At 44.3% G+C, this 21,433-nt stretch overlaps 2 protein-coding genes across 2 annotated transcripts in view; one reads left to right on the forward strand and one right to left on the reverse strand.

Moving 5' to 3' along the window:
• INSYN2B (inhibitory synaptic factor family member 2B) overlaps window positions 1-8,449 on the reverse strand; it is a 123,130-nt gene extending 114,681 nt beyond the window's left edge. The window contains exon 1 of the mRNA XM_082378774.1: window positions 8,092-8,449. The gene's annotated coding sequence lies outside the window, so the exon portion shown is untranslated. The remainder of the gene's footprint in view (window positions 1-8,091) is intronic.
• The window catches only part of DOCK2 (dedicator of cytokinesis 2), a 426,319-nt gene that overhangs the window by 308,651 nt on the left and 96,235 nt on the right, over window positions 1-21,433 (forward strand). The window contains exons 28-29 of the mRNA XM_082378747.1: window positions 10,486-10,584; window positions 13,139-13,233. Coding sequence (XP_082234873.1) covers window positions 10,486-10,584; window positions 13,139-13,233 — 194 coding nt within the window. The remainder of the gene's footprint in view (window positions 1-10,485; window positions 10,585-13,138; window positions 13,234-21,433) is intronic.

Here is a 21,433-nt window from a genome sequence, read left to right on the forward strand (position 1 = left end):
CCTCCCTCTCTCCCTGTATGTGATAGACAGAAATGTTTCCAGTTTCCAGACATTGTTAAATGCCCTCTGGGGGAGAAAATTGCCTCCAGGTTAGAACTACTGTATTGAGAGAGAGAGAGACAGAGACAGAGACAGAGACAGAGAGAAGAAAAGGAAGGGAAGGGAAGAATCTTCCTTATGAGTCTGAGACTTGCAGGTATGGACCATGATCATACCTGATACAGTTCCTTACACATAATAGGTACTGAGTAAATATTTGCTAATTGATTGATTAATTGGGAGTGAGGAATTGTCTGCGAAGGGGGAAAACCCTTCCCTAGTGTGGACTGAGAGTTACACCATCAGTGTGTCATTGCTTCGGTTAAGCACTGCAGAGTTGAGCAATGCAGAGAGCTTGCAAAGAGGCCACCTCCACACACACCCGCTAAGCTGTTATCGGACCCCATACCTGAGTGTGCTGGAACTAGCAGATCATTTGCAGCAGGGACAACTAGACCTATTTGGGGGCGGTGGGAGGAGGTGCTGGGAGAGGGCTGGTTGAAGAGTTAGGCTTGAAGTTTAGAACATGATGTGGGAGACCTCCTTCACTCTTCTTCACTTGTCTTCAGTCCTCATGAAGGAAACAGGAGGGCTCAACTAAAGACATCCTTTTATCCACAAAATAATCATCCCTCCTGAAAACTCTCTTACCTGGCTGTCTGCGAACATATTTATCTGCCTGCCCCCACCCCCTGCGCCCCTTGAAACATGGAGTCTCTGTAAAGGGAAACAAAGGGCAGGGAGAGCTTGTATAAATCATTATCCGCAGTGCAGCTCTCCAGGTCCACAGAGAGGTTTAAATCATCCTTCACGAGTCAACCAAAAGCTTACTCCACAACTTCCCCAGCTGATCAACTAACTGTTCCTGGTGAACTGGAAAGAGAGCTGAGGCTAAACATTGCAAGAAGGTTTTTTGAGTGCCCATGGTGTTGCCAGGCTCTGCAGAGACCCTCTGCACCCGGCTTCTACTTTGTCCTTACAACAGTCCTATAGTCAGCACTGTTATCCCCATTTCAGAGACCAGAGAACTGAGGCTCAGAGAGGTAAAGTAACTTGTCCAAAGATCCAGAGCATATTGAAGAGAGCTGGGATTTGATTCCAGTACTTAGTATGCCCTGCTCAGTGCCTTCCAGGAAAGCTGCTTCTATGCGAAACCAGATATATTTCCCAATATGTGGTGTTGGTGTCCATCACTTAACCCTTCTTGGCCTTCAAAACCCCAAGCAATGCAGAAAATGGAGGGGTGGGCTTCCCTGGTGGCGCAGTGGTTGAGAATCTGCCTGCCAATGCAGGGGACACGGGTTCGAGCCCTGGTCTGGGAAGATCCCACATGCCGCGGAGCAACTGGGCCCGTGAGCCACAACTACTGAGCCTGCGCGTCTGGAGCCTGTGCTCCGCAACAAGAGAGGCCGCGACGGTGAGAGGCCCGCGCACCGCGATGAAGAGTGGCCCCCGCTCGCCGCAACTAGAGAAAACCCTCGCACAGAGACGAAGACCCAACACAGCCAAAAATAAATAAATTAATAAATTTAATTAATTAATTAAAAAAAAAAAGAAATGAAAGATTTAAAAAAAAAAAAGAAAATGGAGGGGTTATCCTCAGCTGAGCCTAAAATCATGGAGACTCATAAGCCACAGAGCATAGTCATTAAGAAGGCTGGTCTTATTTACGTAGCTAGGTATCAACCCTGACCAATGAGTCTATCTACCTATGTAATCTGCCAACCTAGCTCCATCCATCCATCTCTCCATCTCTCCATCCATCCTTCCATCCCTATTTAGGCACAATAGATATCTAGAATGTCCTTAACATTCTAGTGGCTTATTAGATTGAAATGAATATTGAATATTCTTAACATTCAAGGTTAGGCAGGAGGCATGGTGGAGTGAAATATTATGCACTTTTCCTTTCTTCATTATACTTTGAGGTATTGCTTAATTTTCATATCAATAAGATGATGTCATGATTACAAAACAATATTCTGGAATCAAGCTGAGCTAGGCAAGTCGTGTCACCTCCCTGCTCCTTGATTTCCTCATCTGTAAAGTGCGCGTGGTTTTACCAACATCGACTGACTGTTGGGAGGGTTAATTGAGATGAAGCATACACAGTGCTTGGCCCACAGTAAGTGCTCAGTAACTGGTAGCTGTTGTAACCATTGGCATACATTTTTGCACAGTGTCCGACACACAAATGTCCGACTGATATTAACTTCTCTCTTCCAGCTGTTTCCTTGCCTGGCCACAACTTATAAAACATCCTTATTGATGGATAAGCAGAGGGTTTAGCACATTGCACGACACACTCTTAGCCCTTTAAGTGGCAGTTATTATTGTTATCCTTCAGCCCACAGTACCTCCTTCCTGAGTCATAATATCCTTTCATGACACTTTTTCCTGTTGAAAGTTGACCTTGGTGTCTTATGCAACCTGGATGAAAATGTTTGCAGGAGAAGGTGAGGGGCTGCATGGGATACTCATGCAGAGCCCACATCCTAGTGATGCTCGTGGCTTTGATTTTTCTCAGGGATACGTGAGCCGAGGACAATACTGTATTCTCCAGGACTCAAAACAAACTTTTCTGCACAGCCCTCCCTGAGGCATTCGGTGCAAAGCTTGGAAGACCACCATCGGTGTGTGTGTTCATTTGTGCACTTCCCCACCCACACCTCCACAGATGTAATTGGAAACATTTAGAAAAATCATCTTCTTAAAAACTGGGGTGTCCTAACTGATAGCCCGTCTCCTGGCAAGCAGCCTTCTCAAGTCCCACAGGCTCGAATGGCTTTAATCAGAGGCTGAGAGCCGCTGTAGCAGGCTCCCTCCCCTTCATTCGCCTCTGAACAACAGGGAGACAAAGCACTGAACTTGAAGACAAAGGGGGATCCACGTAAAACTAGAGTCCGCGTCCACACCTGCCGGAGGAGGGCCAGAGTCTGCTATAGAATGGTCAGTTAGCGAGAAAAGCTTGCTGAGTAGTGGTGACACTACCACGAACGGGAAGGGTCAACACTGAGCACATAGTTGCACTTTTCGCGCACCCACCACCCTGGGAACAACTCCAGTGTAGCGTCCTGGAGAAGGGTGGTAAGACATGGAAACCACCTCTTTAAAGAGGGGTTCTTGAAACACACAGCAGCCAGAGCGAGCTTCTTAAAACCCAAATTAATGGCCTCCCTTTGCACTTGGAAGGAAACCTAAATAAACCCTTGCCCCGACCTTCGAGGGCCTTCAGGATCTGGTCCCAACCTGTCTCTCCGATCTCATCTTACATGTGCTTTTCCTAATTTTGTACTGTCTTTTCGATCCTCCAGCACTCCAAGCACATCTGACCTCAGGGCCTTTGTATCTGCTACTCAGATGCCCTGGAATGCTGTTCTGCCAGGTTTTTGCATGACAAACTCTCATCATTAGATCTCCACCCAAATATCAGCTCTCTAAGAGGCCACCTCTGTCTCCCCTATTGAAAACAGGTCTCTTCCCATCTCAACCTCATTGCTCTGTAATATTCCACTAGTAGCAGATATCACTGCCTAAAATGATCTTACTTATGTATTCACTTGCTTATGGTGTTTCCCCATCCCTGGCCCCAATGAGGGTGTGAGTTCCTTAAGAACAAATCCCTTGATAATCTCATTCATGACTGTCCAGAGCACCTAGAACCATGCCTGGAACATAGTAGGTGCTCAAGAAATATTTGTTACATTAAGGAATGTGTGAAAGAATGATCTCACTCTGGCTTGATCAAATATAACTTAAGATGGAGTAAGCTCAGAAGTAGAACAAAAATTCTTTCATTTCTGTCCTCTCCTAGGGCGAAGGTGTTCTACACATGACCCTAACTTTTCAGTGTTTGGGGGAGTGGTCCCTGTAACATTCTTTTAAAGATGGGGAATACTATAAGAAGTTCAGTCTGTCATCTAACAAATATTTATTGAGCTCATACTATGTGCAAGTTCAATTCCAGATTCTGGTGATACAGCAATGAATAAAGGACAAAAATCTCTGCCCAGGTGGAGCTGACAGTGCTGACATGAGAGACATCATGGATTTATGAAAAAAACACAGGTTTTCGCGTCAGAAAGACCCAGATTCTAATTCCTGCCCCACCATATACTAAATGTCTGTCTAGGCAAGCTGCTTGACCTCTATGCATCTCACTTTCCTCATCTGTGAAATGGGCATAAAGTTGACCTAATGAGGTTGTTGAGAGGACTCAGTGAGATGATAAAGGTGGAGTCCTAAGCACAAGGAATGAGTGAACAGAATTTGCTTGCCTTCCACATCCCTTTGTGATTAAACACCTCTTTGTGTCCTTTGGAAGATTTAAAGTGACCCCACACTACAGAGCCACATGCACAGGCTCCAGCCAAGATCAGAAAGTATTCGTTTCAAAGGAAGAGTGTGTGGCCACTTTAGTCTCCCCTTCCAGCCTGGGTTCAAAGCAGCCTTGTTACCACCACCCCTACCCCCCACCCCCCGGCTCTTTAACAGTGAGAATAGCTCTCTGAGGAGACGCCTTGCCTGCGGTTCTGGCCCTAGTGATGCTGGAGAGCTGATCATTAATGCCCACAGTGCCAGGTAGTGGTGCACACAGCTATCTCTAAAGAGTTGCTGTGTTGTACAGATGGAACATGTCTAGGTGCATCCAGAGTGCATAGCATCCAAGAGGCACGTTCCCGTCTTCCTGTGATGTTATGCTTTGACATGGATCAGGCTACACAAAACCCCTGGATCTGTGCCCATCAAGAAGCTTCTCCCTGAAGGAAGGTGACTTGGTTTACTCTGTCATACAGCAGGATCCCTGGGTAACCAAAGAATGTCACTGCACACAAAGACAGGCACTTTCTAAAGCCAAACAGCTGGAAGACTAAGCTTTCGATGAAGACAGTTACATTTCAGGCTTTTGAACAATCTGGGCACCGTTGTCATTCATCCTACCTGCCAGCAACTGTCCTCAAATAAAAGAAACCTCCCAACGTGCCCTGCTCGAAGAGGCACACGTGCGGTTTACTAAACAGTTTTATTTGGGGCGTGTTGTTGACCAAAGGCATGCTCAGAGTCAAAGGACACTTAGCTGTTTGTCCAAAGCTGTAATTGGGAGTGCTTGATGCATCCACAGACAGTCAGGGGTAGGTGGGGTCATTATATCCTCTGTCCAGGTCAGGAGTTTCAGTTAGCCAATCTGCATAGTTTCTCTGGACCAGAGTCAGCAACAGCAACAAGAATACTAATAGCTGATCATATTGAGGGCTTCCTATGTTCTAAGTGCTCTATACAAATTGATTTAATTCTCACCAAAACTGTATGCAGTAAGAACTATTTCTATTCCTTTTTACTCTGAGGAATAAGACACTGCCCAAGGTCACATGCCTAGTAAGAGGTAGAGCTGAGATTTGAGCTCAGGCTGTCTGGCTCCTAGGTCCTCACCTGACGTTGGTTCTTTGGAGCACAACCTTATCCATCCGGCTCCCTGCTGTACCCGGGCACCTAGCACAGTGCCCAAAACTTGAGAGACCGCACACACTACTTTCCCCAAAGATTGCTGCAAACTACAACTCTGAGCTTCCTGACAAAGCTCTAAGATGAACGGGTACTAGAGTCCCTGAATTCCTCACGCCATAGCCTCCTACCTCCGGTCCTGGATCTGTCACAAAGACAGCACCAATTCCATCCAAGAATAAAATCTGTTATATAAGTGCATGGCGGACATGGGGGTGAATGGAAAAGCAACCTGAGAGTGGCATTTGGCTACTCTTAGTCTTCAAAGGAATTGGATGGCCCCATAGATAAAACTTCTCATCTCCCTCGGCATGCAAAGTTTCCTCGCTCATCTCCTCTCCTTGGCGCTCTCTGTATTTTATTTTATTTTGGTCGAGCACATTATTTGATGTTACTATGGCAACGTGTCACCAGCTGGCATCGCATAGTAATGCTGGCATTTAGGTAGCAAGCTCCCGAAGTTGGCTCTTTCCCTCCCTCTGCGATCTCATCACTCCCACTGATCTCAGGTGAGCGGGGGGGACGCATTGCAGCAGCCGTGCCCCTCTCCCCTTGTTTGGTTAGTTCTTCAAGGCAGGGCAAACTGATCACCTCTTCCTGGTTCACTCAGCACTGCAGGGTCCTGACCGTGTGTGTAGGTGTGTTTGCTTTAGAGGTAGTTAAATAGATATGTTTGAGTGTTGTGCACCAAAACTATTGGCCTTATCAATAAGATCATCATCATCATCACGATGATGATTTTTTTATGCAAAGGAGCAGATTGATTTGGAGAGGGCTGCTCTCCTGGTCACAGTCACCCAGTGTCCCAGCTAATTAATATTAATGACACAATATTGGGTTTCTCTTTTTCCTCTCTTGCCATCACACAGTGAAGAGACCCTGATTGTCTTCCTTTGGAGCTTCAGCTCTCTCCCAGGTGTGCAAGAGCTCCCTTCATACTGACGGGCTGAATTGTCCGGATCAATTGATGGTCACGGATCACTGAAGAGGGTTCTATGTGGCAAATAAGCCCTGCCACTCCAGGCGTTAAGTAGCCCCTCATCAGCCAAGTGCCTGCGATGATTGCATTTATTTTTACACGTTTGACCTAGTTTCAAACCATGTCTCTTCATGCTGTGATGCATTAGCTACATTTTAAACCACCCCGAATGGAGCCGGGGTGACTCTGCCTGCTTTGTGACAGCATCTCAGATACAGTTTCTCTCCGGAATTTAATATGCAGCTCCCCCTGGTAATCTGTTTTAAGAAGTGATTTCCTATCTGGGCACCTGGAATGCTGCTTGGGTATGGATGAGTGGCTGCCTCACGCCTTGGTAGTAAATATATGTTGACCACAAAATTTCCACCAAGGATGGAAGGCAGGGCATTCTCACTAGCCTGAATTGCAAGGGATCCCTCTAACCCTCTGTCCCCCATGCAGTATTCAGGCTTTTCCATGTTGCCGACAGGGCTGGGAGTTTGGGGTCCGACACTGTAAAGTTTGAGCAATGTCAACATCAGGAGTGTCTGAGTTGCTAGGGCAAATGCAGTCTGATCGTCACCCCCACTCCCAATCCCTGCAGCTCTTTCTAAACACTTAAGACATGGTGGATGTAGAAGGTCTCAAACTTGTAAAAGGGAAAAGGGGCAGGAAGCAAAGAGGTGGATTGCCGTGCTGAGGACACTACTGAAAAAGGGATAAACGTCAGAGAAACACAATGCGATTCCACCATTCTGTCACTGCACGACAGAGAGGGGTTTTTGGTTTTTAATTTAAATGACAGAGAGGAGCCTGTACTGAATTCGAACCTGCTGCTGGTGTATCATGCCATTTCAGAAATCAGTCAGTCACATCGGTGCGATTTCTGACAGATTTGATACTCAAGTGGGCTAGACACCATAGCAGACAAAAAGGGAAGCTTCCAGTGGGAAGTAAAGCACTGTCATTTCTCATTAACAGCCAAATGCAGGTAACTTGTCCAAACTTCAGTCACATCACACTACAGATCGTACTGGAAGGCACTCAGCCGGGTTTTTCTATGGGGCAGTTAGAACGAAGAAATGAACAAGCTGGTAAAAGTAATTTTGATTGATCGATGAACTGTACACACCCTGAGCAAGTCCTTATAAAAAGATAATGGTTTCTTTCGTAAAATGGTCACTCTCTCTAGATGGGCACTGGAATCCCCTTCCCCTTTTATTTTCATTTAAAATGAAGCATGGAAGTTTCTCTAAACAAGGCTTAAGACAATGCAGCCTTTTCAAGGTAATTTCCAGGCAACTTGAGCTTTGAGGTTTGTTGTTGGCTTTTCCCCCCTTCAAATTCAAATCAAGCCTTTGGAAATACCAAGCATTCCGTATCTGTATCTATGCATTTGGGGCAGCATGCAGTTCTGACAATGGTGGATTTTCCAACACACACACACACACACACACACACACACACAAGCTCACAATCCCAGGACTCATTTAAGCCAAAGCTTTAAAAGTAAACTGTCGTCCAAGAGACGATAGCATTTTCTCTGAAAGGATGATCGATCACAAAAAATAAAGCCTACCCAGATCTCTTACCTTTTGAAGCAGTGGAATTACCTGCAGAGAATGTCCTTCCTTTCTTTGCAAAATGAGCCAGGCTTTGGCCAGCAGCAGAATTACTCCAAAAGAAGAAATAATAAGTCCTTTATATTGTAATTTTCACTGTTTCTATGCAAGAAGTGTAGTGGGTCTGCTCACGTAGGAATAAATAAAAAGCCGAAAAAACTGCACGGCAGCTACCATGTGAAAAGGAAAGACCTCTAGTGGCCACCGGCTGAATTCTTGGAGGAAGCCCCTCACAGAAGAGATGGAGGGAGTGGAGGAGACACACGCGTGTGTGTGTGCTCTCTCTCTCTCTCTCTTTCACACACACACACACACACACACACACACACACACACACACACACACACACAAACTCAGAAGATTTCTCCCCTCTTGCGTCCAGCCTGGATGGAGGGATAAAAAATAATACGCTTGTTTCTTGGTTTCAGTGGGACCTGGTTAAATTAGCAGTGATGGTGGCATTCTGTCTGATTTGAAAGGGACAGATAATTTCACAGACTCACCATCACCCCCTGAGGGTGTGAGCCGGAGAGAGGATTTGACTCCCTGGACGGCCAAGGCGGTTGGCCCCCATATAGAGGTACCAGGTCCCCAGCAACATAGTGTCATTGACTTTACTCATGAGAGTCCCAGTTTTGTGCCCCCTGCCAGCTCTGCATGTTTTCTGAACATTTATGGTGCACGCGTGTGGTGGTCACTGGCAGGCAGAGCTGGCTTCCCAGGCGTGTGACCTGGCCCAGTGCTCAGAAGGACCCTGTGGCTGTCTTGAAAATCTGAAGAATTTTTACAAGGACTCTTTAATTTTCATTTTGTTCTGAGCCCCACAAATGGCACAGCTGGTCCTGCTGACTGGGAAAGCATTTTATCCCTAACGTCCTAATTGAAAAGAACCTAGAAGCAAATGAGAATCTGTATCTTTGGGAGTTACTTTTGGGGATGTGAACTTGAAGAACATTCAATTACCCAAAAGACTTCCTGTGGAGGAATGCAGAAGGAGCTTCCTGGGGACATCAAGGCTGTGCCTTCTACCACTGTCACTGAACTGTAACCCTGTCATCTGGGAGGATGTTTTTTTTTTCACACTATTTTTTTTTTTGTCTTTTAGTTTTATTTTTTTTAACAAAGACAGCAGTTTGTGATACAAATATAATACTTGGTTCAAACATAACACGTCCAGGCCCACCTCTCTGGTGTGTGTTACGTCTGACACCCTTTAGAAGTGGGGTTTCCTGGAGACACCTGCATCACACCAAGCTGCCCATCTTCCACAGGCCTGCCCTTGACAGTGGGACTTCCTTTGGTTAAGATGGCAGCCCAGTGGACTCTTGAGGGAGACACTCTTGAGTGGCTTCTCCCAGCTGGTGGATTTATGGTCAGTACTTCCTTTACCAGGTTCCCAGAGTAGATCCCTCTAAATTCTGCTTTCAGACACCAGCCCTGACAGAAAGTGCCACGCTGGTACAGACTTATAAAATCTGGGAGAGAAGAAGCAGAAGAGGGTGTGGTGATGTGTTCTGGTGCATGAAAGGGTGTGGTTCTTTCTCCTCTGATCCGGTGGATCCTTTCAGACCCACTTCCTCTCCACGTCCTCGCGTTGATTTCCCTCTTGTCTGAATCCCTCTGGCACTTGATCTGCTTCGCTGATCAAAGTCTTGTACTTTTTTCCTCATGGTTGTTAATCTTGCTTTCCCAACTAGATCATGAACTCCTGAGAGCAAGGACTACCTCTTCTCATTTCTTTTATCGTCCGTGGCCCTTAGCAAGTACTTGTCCCCTGCAGCTGCTGGCTTCTCACTGACTGATTCATGGTCCAGCAATTGATGCTCTTGTAGGGAACTTCAGTGTGTTCAGGGCACCATGGGAGCCATTTGATCCTTCTGATACACCTCTCAGGGTGGATACAGATGGATTATTGTCCCACTTTACAGATGGAACAGTTGGAGATTAGACATGTAAAATTATTTACCAGAAAATCACACTGTGTCCAGAATCTTGATACAGGCTGGATCTCCTGACATTAATACAGTGCTCTTTTCCCAATGTACAAGCAGCTGGAGAGGTAATGAATAGGGCCTTTATTGTCTATATCTGGCGCTTGTATTATAGTCCTAGTCATGTAATAGGTGTTCAATAAATGCTTTTTGGATGAATGAGCTGATGAATGAGCCATAAGGAGACATTTACTCTTAGGGAAATTTCACATACTCATCTGCTAAGGAGAAATTCTCCATCCCTGGGGAACCTTTTTATACTCACCTGGGAGGATAGAGAGGTGTTTTCCGGTCTGAAGTCAAGTAATTGAAGAAGATGAATCTCATGGTCCTCTCTCCACTGTTTCATGGCATTTTTCTTTATTTCTTGCAGAGTCACTTTGTGGCATGTATGACAGCCATCTTAAACCAGATGGGTGACCAGCACTATTCCTTCTATATTGAGACATTCCAGACCAGCTCTGAACTTGTGGTGAGTCTATAGGATGCTCTGGGGCAGTGTTGGGGAGACGCGTTACACAAAAGATTCTTGAGAGTTTAGGGCACGAAGGTCTTCCTGTGCACCTGGAGTATGTGTGGGTCTAAGTTTGCAGGCATGTTTGTGTGAGTCCCTGTTTCTCACTCCCATTTAGGCTTGTAAATATCACTTCTGGGACACATCTTCTGTCCATGTCATACATGAGCCCTGAGTGCCTAGTCTACATATGCCTTAAAACCAGTATTTGTTGATGAGTCATGGACATTTTGAGGCTTAAGAGCATGAGTGTTGGAGTCACACAGTCTTGGGTTTGAATCCAGGGTTTGTCACCCGCTAGCTGAGGAAGTTAACTTTAACATTTCTTAAGCCTCCGTTTACCCATCTGTAAAGTAGGGATCATATCATTTATGTCACAGGGCTGTGAAGGGATTAAATGAGAGCACAATAGCTCTCACACTGTAAGAGTCCACTAAAAGTTAGCTATTATTACATTATAATAACGAATGCATAGAGAAAGTTGGCCTCTGAGCCCCTTTCTTCTTCTAACCTCTCAGGGCTCGTTTGCTAGGACTGTCTGCCTGCGGCGGGTGGCCTGTGGGCCCGTACCTCTGCAGCAGATGATATCATCAACATAAAGCCCAGCCCGGGCTGTCCCAGGGTGTAGTCGTCCCTTTGCCCTCAGTATGGTCAGCTTTGTCATTGTCTCCTTACTATTGCCAGATTCAGGGGTTCTGCTACCAGGGGCTCACTTTTAACTCTCCTTGAAGGAAGCAAGGGCACCAGAATTGGACCAACCTCAGAGAGTAGCCCACAAAAAGAATCAATAGGAAGCCAGTGTCCTGCCCCTTCATCCATTTAGCTTTGAGAAGGTCTCCTAACTGGAGTAGGATTGGCAAGAAATGGAACCTCTTTCCGGATATACAAAAAAATGAAACAAAAGGAAAGCTAAACAGCCCAAGATTTCTCCCCCTCAAGTTCTCTATGTTATGTGACATGGAAATAGAAAGATTGGATTCCTAATTTTTGGTCCTCAGTGGAAGGAAGGGTGGGAAGGATGGTAGGAAAGGGAATTGTTATGTATTAAATTTTACACTTCTTATGTAATCCTCCAACAGTATGGCATAGGTGTTAGTAGTCACATTTTACAAGTCTGCAAGCTGCTTGCTCAAGACCACACAACAGTATGTGGCAGAGAGAGGATGTGAACCTCTGCTCCAGCCCTTACACCGTGCTGCATCTTCTCATTCAGAAGCCAGGCTTTCCATCTGTGGGGCAGAGGTCTTCTCCATTCCCACAGGAAGGGAGTGTGCCTGTGACGATATCCACACCTCCCCAGGTGACGTCAAGGATGAACGATTATACTCACCATCGTCATCCTCGAGCACTTAGTGAACACTTACAGTGGGCCAGACTCTGTGTGGAGCATCTCATAGACAGTGTGCACTTAATCAACCCTTTGAGGTAGATGTTATCCCCATTCTGCTAATGTGGAAACTGGGACTTAAAGCATTGAGGTAATTTTCCCTAGAAGCAATGATTGCTAGAAAGGAACCAATCTCATTTCCAGAATTTTGCAGTTTAGCTTAAAGCAGTGATTTTCAAATTATATTTCTCCTAGCCTCACTATCTTCTACCATAAACACACACACACACACACACACACACACACACACACACACAGGCATGCATGCATGCACACACACTTCAACCAGAGCTGTTTTCTACTTTTATCTATTTTATGTGTTAGGTTCCAGGTAAGATTTTCTCTGAACAAAGAATTCTGCTATTAAAATAATCTGAAAACCACTGGCTTAAGGAAAGAACTCTGAACAGGTTTCCTATGGATTTTAATTTTACCTTAAGCAAACAGGCTGGATGCCTTCATTTCCTGTAACAGGAGGATGCCAGTGGTTCTGGTCTTTGCTATCTAGATTTGTCTTGAATTTGTGTTCTCCAAAGGTAGAGAACAAGTTTGATCCACTGACAAATCTGATGGGGCTTGTTGAGGTCCACTTTGAACCTCTTCAAAGGAGAAGGAGAGAATCCCTGTCATGTTTCCGCTAAGCTGCTTGTTCACGTGCCTATGACATATGAATTAGCTGTGTTTACAGTACAGTAATTAGATGTTCATTTTAATAATAGTTTGTTTGCTCAATGGCCTGAGATGCATTCATATAGTGTAGATCATTTCCTCCTCAAATACATATTTGGAAAGATGATTATAAAATTGCCACATCAATGAATGCATTTACTTCTTTACTCCCAAAGACAGAATTAATAGTGCTTTATTTTGAGAGTGTTTTCACATTCCATATTCATGTTCCATTTATATTTGTGAAACAGTCTCCCGGTAACAAATCGTAAGATTTCATTAAAAAATCCACTCTATTGGTTTCATTGGATTTACTTAACAAAAGGCTGTACCCCTTCCCTTTCTGCACCTCCAAAAAATAATAAAGGAAAAATTTGAACAGCCAACAAGATCGGGGCCCTTCCAGTCATTTCCTATAAAGCAAAATGACAGGTGTGTTTTGCTTTACTATTGCAGGACTTCTTGATGGAGACATTCATCATGTTCAAGGACCTCATTGGGAAAAATGTGTATCCTGTAGACTGGATGGCCATGAGTATGGTTCAGAACAGGTGAGCTGCCGCCTGCTTCCAAACAGCCCCGTCATCTCAGCACTCACTTTCCAGTGCACTGGTAGAGACAGAAAGTGGGGATAGTTTCTCCCTGGTGAAAATAAGTCGAAGTGCCACAGACCCTTTCTTTCTACATTTAACCCCCAGGGAATTGCTCACCGATCTTGAGCTATTTATTTATTTACTATTATTTATTCCTTTTTATATACTGAACTGGCTACTCCCTACCTTCTCCATTCTTCAAATATTAGTTAAAATGTACTTTGTCTATGAAGCCTTCCCTAAACTCTTGAGACAGGAGAGCTTAAGGTCAGTCTTATTAAAATTGTATTATTTTAAATTTATTCAAAACAATAAAATATATTCTGTGACACGCAGTAGAATAAGTTTAGGCGGCACTGAATTACACAGCTTTGAACAGCTTTCTGTGCTGCAGGACTTCCCAGAGCCTTTAGTATGCTAATGGGATGCTCTAAGAGAAAGATTTAGGATACAGCATTTCACAGATTTACTTGCCCATTGAAACATTTGGTGTGAATATATTTATGTCTCCGTGTGTATATATAATACTTATTAGCATCTCATAGAATACCAGAGTAACCCAAGTATAGCTCAGATCCCACATGGGCCAGTACCACAATAGATAAGAGTAACTGTGAGCAATTTCAGTCTTTAATGCTTTCTCTCAAATCATGTCATTTCGTCAAAATGAAGTTCAAGTCATAACACTCAGCAATATTATCTAATATTCCCTTTCTCCATTCTTCTGTCTCTCTCAGTATCTCTCCTATCCTGTGGTTTACCCAAGTCTCTCTCAGAACCTTGTCCTCAATTCCTGTCCACAAACTCCTTTAAAACTGGGGTCTTCTAGGCTCCTTTCTTTCCTTTCTCTCTCACTTTCCTTTGGCTTCTTATATTTGTTTTAGGTCCTTCCCATGGAAACCCCTTCACTCTACACTGGCTGGAAGTTTTCTCTCTCTCTACCTATTGTCCTTGTTTTGTATCACAAGAGCCAAGAATTGACTGGCAAAGGCAGAAATATCCTGAGAGGGTAGAAGAAGAGGAGAAGTTGAAGAGGCAAAGGCGGGATCCTCTTTAGTGGGAGGCAAAGAGGGAAAACTATAAACATTAATAAGTTTGTCATTGGATACAGTCTGGGAATTTCTATCTCATGTATGCCTAGGATCTTACTCTAGTCCCAGATGGCCTCCATCCCTTACTCTTCTGTCCTCTGAAAAGCTGCTCTTCCACTACTTAGATACGTAAGTGCCTAGCCAAGTGACTTTACAGACACACTTGCTCTTGGGGCCAGCTTTAGGGGCTGGGGAAGAGGAGGAGAGGTTTGTCAAGGCAGAAAGAGATAGCTATCTGTGCATTGTTGCTTATGGTGGGAGGTGGATAATCAGCACAGCAACAAAAATGTAAGAATTCTTAGCTTGGGCTTACATTGCCCTGATTCTCCCTGTTCACATCACTCAGGTGGGAGGCTGGTTTAAAGCGTTGGTGGGAATTAGGCCAGGCCACGTTATAGATGAGAGGCAGGTATCTCCCTAGCCCTTCTGTCAGGACCAGCTTCCTGAGTATGCAACCTGTGTAGTTGTATAGGACCTTGCACTCTGAAGGGTCCTGCTGTCACCATCTTGAATTCTTAATAATTTTTGGACTAGGAGACTTGCATTTTCACTGTGCACTGAGCTCAACAAATTATGTAGTTGGTTGTACCTCACATCAATGTCCAGTCACCTGTGTTTGGAAGAAGCCAGCTCCCAAACTGCGTGCGAATCCCTTCACTGTTTGCCAGCTGGTCAGTAATGTCTTGGGGTTTTGCCAAATTACATGAAGCACCCAGGTGAGTCATCTTCGACTCACCCTACATTTCAGATACACTCAACTACTCACTGTTGCCTACTGTTTCATACTTCTCGTGACTCTGCATAAACTATGACTCTCCTCCTTTCTAGACCAAACTCAACATGAAAGCATCTTTCAAATTCTTGTCCATGTAATTTCTTCTTTGTGGATCCTTCTAGGACTCCTTTATGGTAGGAGAATGTGTTCCCTCCTCTTTGTTTACATACACACCCATATTATAACACTTACCCCACTGTACTATAATTATCTCTTTATATGACTATTTCTGCTGCTAGAGAATGGGCTTCCTGAAGGCAAGCACTATGTCCAATTTATCTCTGTGTTTCTAACTCCTGGCACAGAACCTGACATTCATAAACATGTGTAATGAACTCTGTGTATCCAATGGGTACTTATTTTTTAAAGTTTTTAAAAATATTTTAATTTTATTGGAGTATAGTTGATTTACAATGTTGTGTTAGTTTCAGGTATACAGCAAAGTGATTCAGTTATACATATATATATATTCATTCTTTTTTAGATTCTTTTCTCATATAGGTTATCACAGAATATTGAATAGAGTTCCCTGTGCTATACAGTAGGTCTTTGTTGGTTATCTATCTTATATATTGTAGTGTGTGTGTTTGTTCATCTCAAGCTCCTGATTTAGCCCTACCCCCTACATTTCCCCTGTGGTAATGATGGGTACTTATTGATTAGGATTTTTTTTTTAAGAAATTCAATTCAAATTTGCCTAAACAGAAAGAGAATGTATTGGCTCAGACAACTGAAAGAGCCCAGAGTTATGGCTGCAGGCATGGACGTATCTAGGTGCTCAAACAGTGTTGTAGGGAATCTATATCTCTACCTCTGCCCTTTCCTCTTTTGGCTTCATTCTTAGGCAGATGCTCTCTTTGCAGTGGAAAACTGGCTATAGAAGTTCCAGAAATATGTCTTGTTGGATTAGCAGCCCCAGTAGAAAGAAAAAGCCTCTTCTTCAATAGGTACAGCAAAATTTCCCAGTCTAATCTTGAGCTACCCATCCATAACCTCTGTGGCCAGGAGAATGAAATACGCTATTTCATCAGGCTTGGGTCATATGACCCACCTTTGGAACTGGGGAGGCTGTGGTTAGCTCTACCCAAACCACAAAGTCTGGGAGCAAAGGGGGAGGCTGGGGGAGTAATTCTTCAAAGGAAAATCTGAGAGTTATTACAAGAAGGAGAAATGGATGATGGGCAGGCAAATAAATGCACAGACATCTACTACTGATACAGGGTCAGGAGGATGGAAGCCCAGAGAGGCTGGAGCCCTGATCAGGGCAACACCCCCTTCTGAGCTGCCAACAGTCATCCTGGAGGAAATATGTAGAAGTGCTTTGAAGGACTGTCCCTACCTGAAATCCCACAGACTTTAGTCTTTTTGGGGGGGACCGGCCCCTAGAGATGATGCAATAATCCTTGTTTCTTTATACCTACAAAATCAGAATATAATTTTCTAAGGGACCTAAGAAAATGGAATTGTCTCCTAAGTAGAAACATTTGTATCTCTAAAGGATCTGCTGAGTACTTAAGTCTCTACATTTGAAATAAGTTAGACTCAGAAACACAGCCTGGGTTTCAGACTTCTTAGTTCTGCCACCTTCTCTTTCTTGGGAAGTCATTTAACCTCTTGGAACCTCGGTTTTCTGACTGCAAATTAGGGATAATTATATCCATTTCGTGGTATTTTTTTGTGAGGATAGAATGAGTTACTCCTTAGCACAGTGCTGGTACCTGGGAGGAACTCAGTGAATGGGAGCATTGCAGACAACAAATGTAGCCTTGGAGTAGAGAAGCATGTGCCTAGTGTCGACCAGAAAAGATGACTGTTTTTCTCCCTGCAGGCATATAGCTTAGGTTGTAGACTTCCTTCATCTTCTGGCCACAGTGATCCCTTCCATTTACAGAGCACCTGAAATTTTTTTCACGACTGTTGCATCTTGTGTGGTGTTATGATAGCTAACATGTATTACGCACCTAGATCCACCCCTATTGTAAATACTTTACATGTATTCGCTCATTTAATCTTTGCAACAACTTTATGATGTAGAACTGTTATAATCCACATTTTATACCTGAGGAAACTGAAGCACAGAATAGATGAATAACTTACTCAGTGTTGTATTACTAGCAAAAGAACAGAGAAGTCAGGCAGTCAGAGCCCATGTTCTTCATCTCTACTGCTTCATCCTGTAAAATAGTGAGGCTTGTATTATTAAGTGCATTGTAAGGATGTGCAAACTGCATACTTATTGGCTCAGATAACTTAAAGAGGCCCAAAGAGGTAACTTGCACAAGGTCACGCAGCTAGTTAATGAAAGATTTCAACATAAATTGGACAAACGGAACATACACCATGGTTGAGCCCAGATCACTATTCCCCAGAATGTCATTTTCTCTTCTCTAAAAATATGCATCCTAAGCTCCATTCATTCACATGGACAAGGTGAACTTCATATGTTGGTTAGTCTGTATGTTACAACATCTTTCTTCCTTTCTTTTCTTTCCTCCTTTTCTTCCTTCCTTCTTTCCTTCCTTCCTTCCTTCCCTCCCTGTTACTTACATTTTTATGATTTTCTGTTTCTATAATTTCCCTATTATTGCTTGTTATTTGTGCACGTATGTATGTATGTATTAGTCATATATAATTTATCTGTCTGCTTGTTGGAGGAGGGAATGGAGTTTTGCAGATTTGAATGTCTCCTCAGCTGTGTACTGTTTGTGTATGCAAACGTGGTGACATGTCTCCTGCAAGAAATACCTCCTGTTAGAGCCTTCTTCTTATTGGTAAGATGCAACATTCAGTAAGATCTGCTGTACGCGACATGGTTAATTTTTAAATGATCAAGTTCTTTGTAATATTGTAAATGAACAAAATATGCCTAGGAACCTCTTTTCCCCTCGTCCATCTGCACCTCAATCTGGAAATTCAACATTTTGGGCAGGGGGCAAGTGGTGGCCGTTGGGGATTTATACGCATCCCTAAAGCTTCTGTAAATGGAATCAATCAACACATACATATTGAGTGTCCCGGACATCCAGAGCCCATCTACGCCATGGCCCCAGAAGGCAGGGTGCTTACAGTCTTGTTGGTGAGACAGTAAATACGCCCATGGAAATATGAGCAAGCGCTGCAGAACTGTAGTGAGTTCAGAGCACAGAGTTCAGAGCACAGAGAAGTTAGGATTTATGACTGCCTAGGTTCGAACCATCTTATAGTTATGTTACCTCTGGTAAAGTTACGTAACCACTCTGGACTCCGTTTTTCTCGCTGTAAAATGGGGTACTAATAAGACCTATCACAAAGGATTTTTGTGAGGATCAAAATGAAATAATATGCATAAAGTAGTTAGAATAGTGTTTAGCAAGCATTTCACAAATGTGAGCTGTTATTTTGTTCTCACATTCCTATGATCTGGGAATATCCAATATATTTCACAGAAGAGGCACATCTGGGCTGGATCTTGTCTACCTTACTGGTGACATATTGCAAGGTCTAATATTGTCTCCAGCATGCACTAGGCACATAGTAGGGTCACAATAGTTGACCCTGGGAAGTTGAGCAGGGCAGTGATCAGCAATCTGCTGGCGGCTCCATCAGTGCGCTGACAATCGTTGACACCCGCTTCCCCTTTCTCCTACCTACATTAATTTGTGCTGCCTACTTCCTTTCTGTAGACCTCATCTCCTCCAAAACGTATCATCCAGAAGAAGGCCTCTCCATGGGTTTTATAGCCAGCAGGGCACATCTAATCCTGATGTCCAGCTGGCCACGGGATTCCAGTCCCAGGAGTCTGCTGCACCCCTAACTAGAATCCAGAATCACTCGGGAAGGGTCAGGGGCACTTGGGGTGGGCCGTGCCCTGACCCTGAGCTGGAATCCTCTGATACACTCTAGCCTCTCGGTGCGTGGAGCCCTTGTGTGTTGTGAGGGAAGCTGCTTAAAGGCTCTGGGAGAATGGCTTTGTCACTGCTTCTAGGGGAGGAATAAGGACTCCCTTCTTCCGGCCACCTCTTTTATCTCCATCTTCACGTTTTGACCAGTAGAATCAAGTACATCCCATGAATCACAGCCCAAAGGGGAATGGGATTCAGGGAGGCCCTCTCTCTACCTTCGGCATTCTCACTGGAAAGGGCATGTCCACCTCCAGTTCCCTCTTTCATTCACATCATACAACCTGTGGGCATGGGTTGGTTGTCACACTGGAGTGTTCTCAGCTTCGGGTCCTCCTGCCTCAGAGCTACAAGGTGGCTGGGCAGTTAAGGATAATGATAACCACACAAGTGACACTTATTAAGGACTCCTGTGTACTAAGGCCCTGGGCCACCAGCTTCATTCACTGCATCTCATTTCATCTTCACACACGGCTCGTCATACCGATGGGGCAGCTGAGAGTACCAGAGGCAAAGCAACAAGCTCAAGACCGCAGCAAGGAAGAGTAGCAGAGTGGGAATGTGCCCCCACGCAGGCTTGCTCTAGCTCCTGCAGGAGTCTGTGTGCACCTTCCATTACTGCATCCAATCCAAGGACTGATGCATATGGAGCATAGGTCTATTCAGGACACGAACATAGGAACTCTCAGTTGCCTCCAGTAATGAGGATTTGTTCTGTTACATGAAGAGAGGTAGGAAGCTGGGAACCTGGTCCAGTGGCTGCAGTGAGCTTCATGTGGAGCAGTTTTCAGGATACCAACCTCAGGTATCCTCGGGTACCAAGCTCCCTTTCTGCCAGCTTCTTCCTACTCACAGCAGCTGACTTCTCTTGCAGTATGGCTTTTGCTTCCTCACAGAATTATCTGCTCATGGCTTCTACTCAAGGCAGGGTTCGTTGCATTCTCCCTGGTTGTCCTCCTTTTGAACTGTCTAAAAGGGTTTGATTTACTACTATCCAGGCTTGGGTGCCCCCACTGGTACCCATGTGATTACCCATTGGCTTCTAGTCAGCCCATGGAAGACTGCCTGAGTCAAGTGTTGGTTCTGGGCCCTGTCAGCTGTGGGCAGGGCAGCAGGGTAATGGGGACTAAGTGGGAAGGGGCTCTGTGCCTTGTGGGCATGAGTAGGAGCATGCCCAGTGCCAAAGCACCATGCAGGCTGGCCTTCAGGGGAGCTAGTATATCTTTCTGGTTAATTGCAAAGGCTTTAAAGAAAGACAGACCTGAGATTGGGTGGACTCTGCTGCTTATTAGCTGTGTGAATGTGGGGACATTTTTTGATCTTTCCAGTGCTCAGTTTCCTCTTCTGTTAAATGGGTGCAACAGTAACACCTACTTCAGTTTGTAGGATTAAATGAAACAAAGTCTGTAGAGCACTTGGCACAGGTTATATGCACGAAAACATGAGACTCCCATCATTGTCATTATTAACAAGGTGAGCTCACAGCTTGGGTTGAACAGAATTACAGAGATTTCTTTGTGAACAGAATAGCATGGTGGTTAAATACCAAGGTTCTGAAGGCAGCATAACTTTGTTTAAATCCTGGTTCCACATGTGTTGGCTGGGTTCTTGGGAAAGTTACCTAAACTCACATCTCTAAAAGGCAAACAATATCTAACTCGGAGAGTTAATGTGAGAATTTAAAAAGGTGGGAAAAAAACACGGAAGAAATCCATACAAAGTACTTAGCGCAGAGCCTGGCACATCGTTGGTAACCATGACTGTGGTTATTATTAATTTTTTTAGAGGCTGCTAAGCATCACGCATGAAATGCAGGAAATGTTAGGTTGATATTTGATCATGAACTTTGTTTTCAACACTTCAAGTTCATTTTTGAAAGTAACAGAAAAAGTTGAGTGTGTTTTCATTCTAACCCACTTCAACATATTAATGCTTAGGCTTTAAGTACAATTATTTTTTTTAAAGAATACACAAGACATACTTTTCCAAACCCATACGTGGGAAACCAAAGTTAAGTGATACTCTGATTTCCGGAGGGTGGCTGCAGAAGAATCCAGAGACAGGGAGGAGCCTTGATTTACTTCAGCGCCTATCTGCCACCAGTCCCCCCATCAGCACAGGGGGCTAATCATTCCTGGTTACTGGGCTGGCCTTTGTGAGCCAGAGGCAGGTTTGGGTTGACAATCAAAATAATAACTGTTATGCAAACTACTGAGAATGTGTAAAACCCCTCATTCTGGTATCATATTAGACTGTCTGAGATGTTTATACGTAATTTGACAGCCACTCAATGCATTTCCATCTGGGGAATCCGATACTAGTCTTTAAGAAGAAAATATAGATGTTTTTTCGAAGACATATTAGCCAATGACAGAATAACAAAGCCAAAGAAATCTCACCTTGTGGCAGCCTGA

Source organism: Balaenoptera borealis (genome assembly GCF_965194805.1).
Source record: "Balaenoptera borealis genome assembly, chromosome: 2".
NCBI lineage: Eukaryota > Metazoa > Chordata > Mammalia > Artiodactyla > Balaenopteridae > Balaenoptera > Balaenoptera borealis.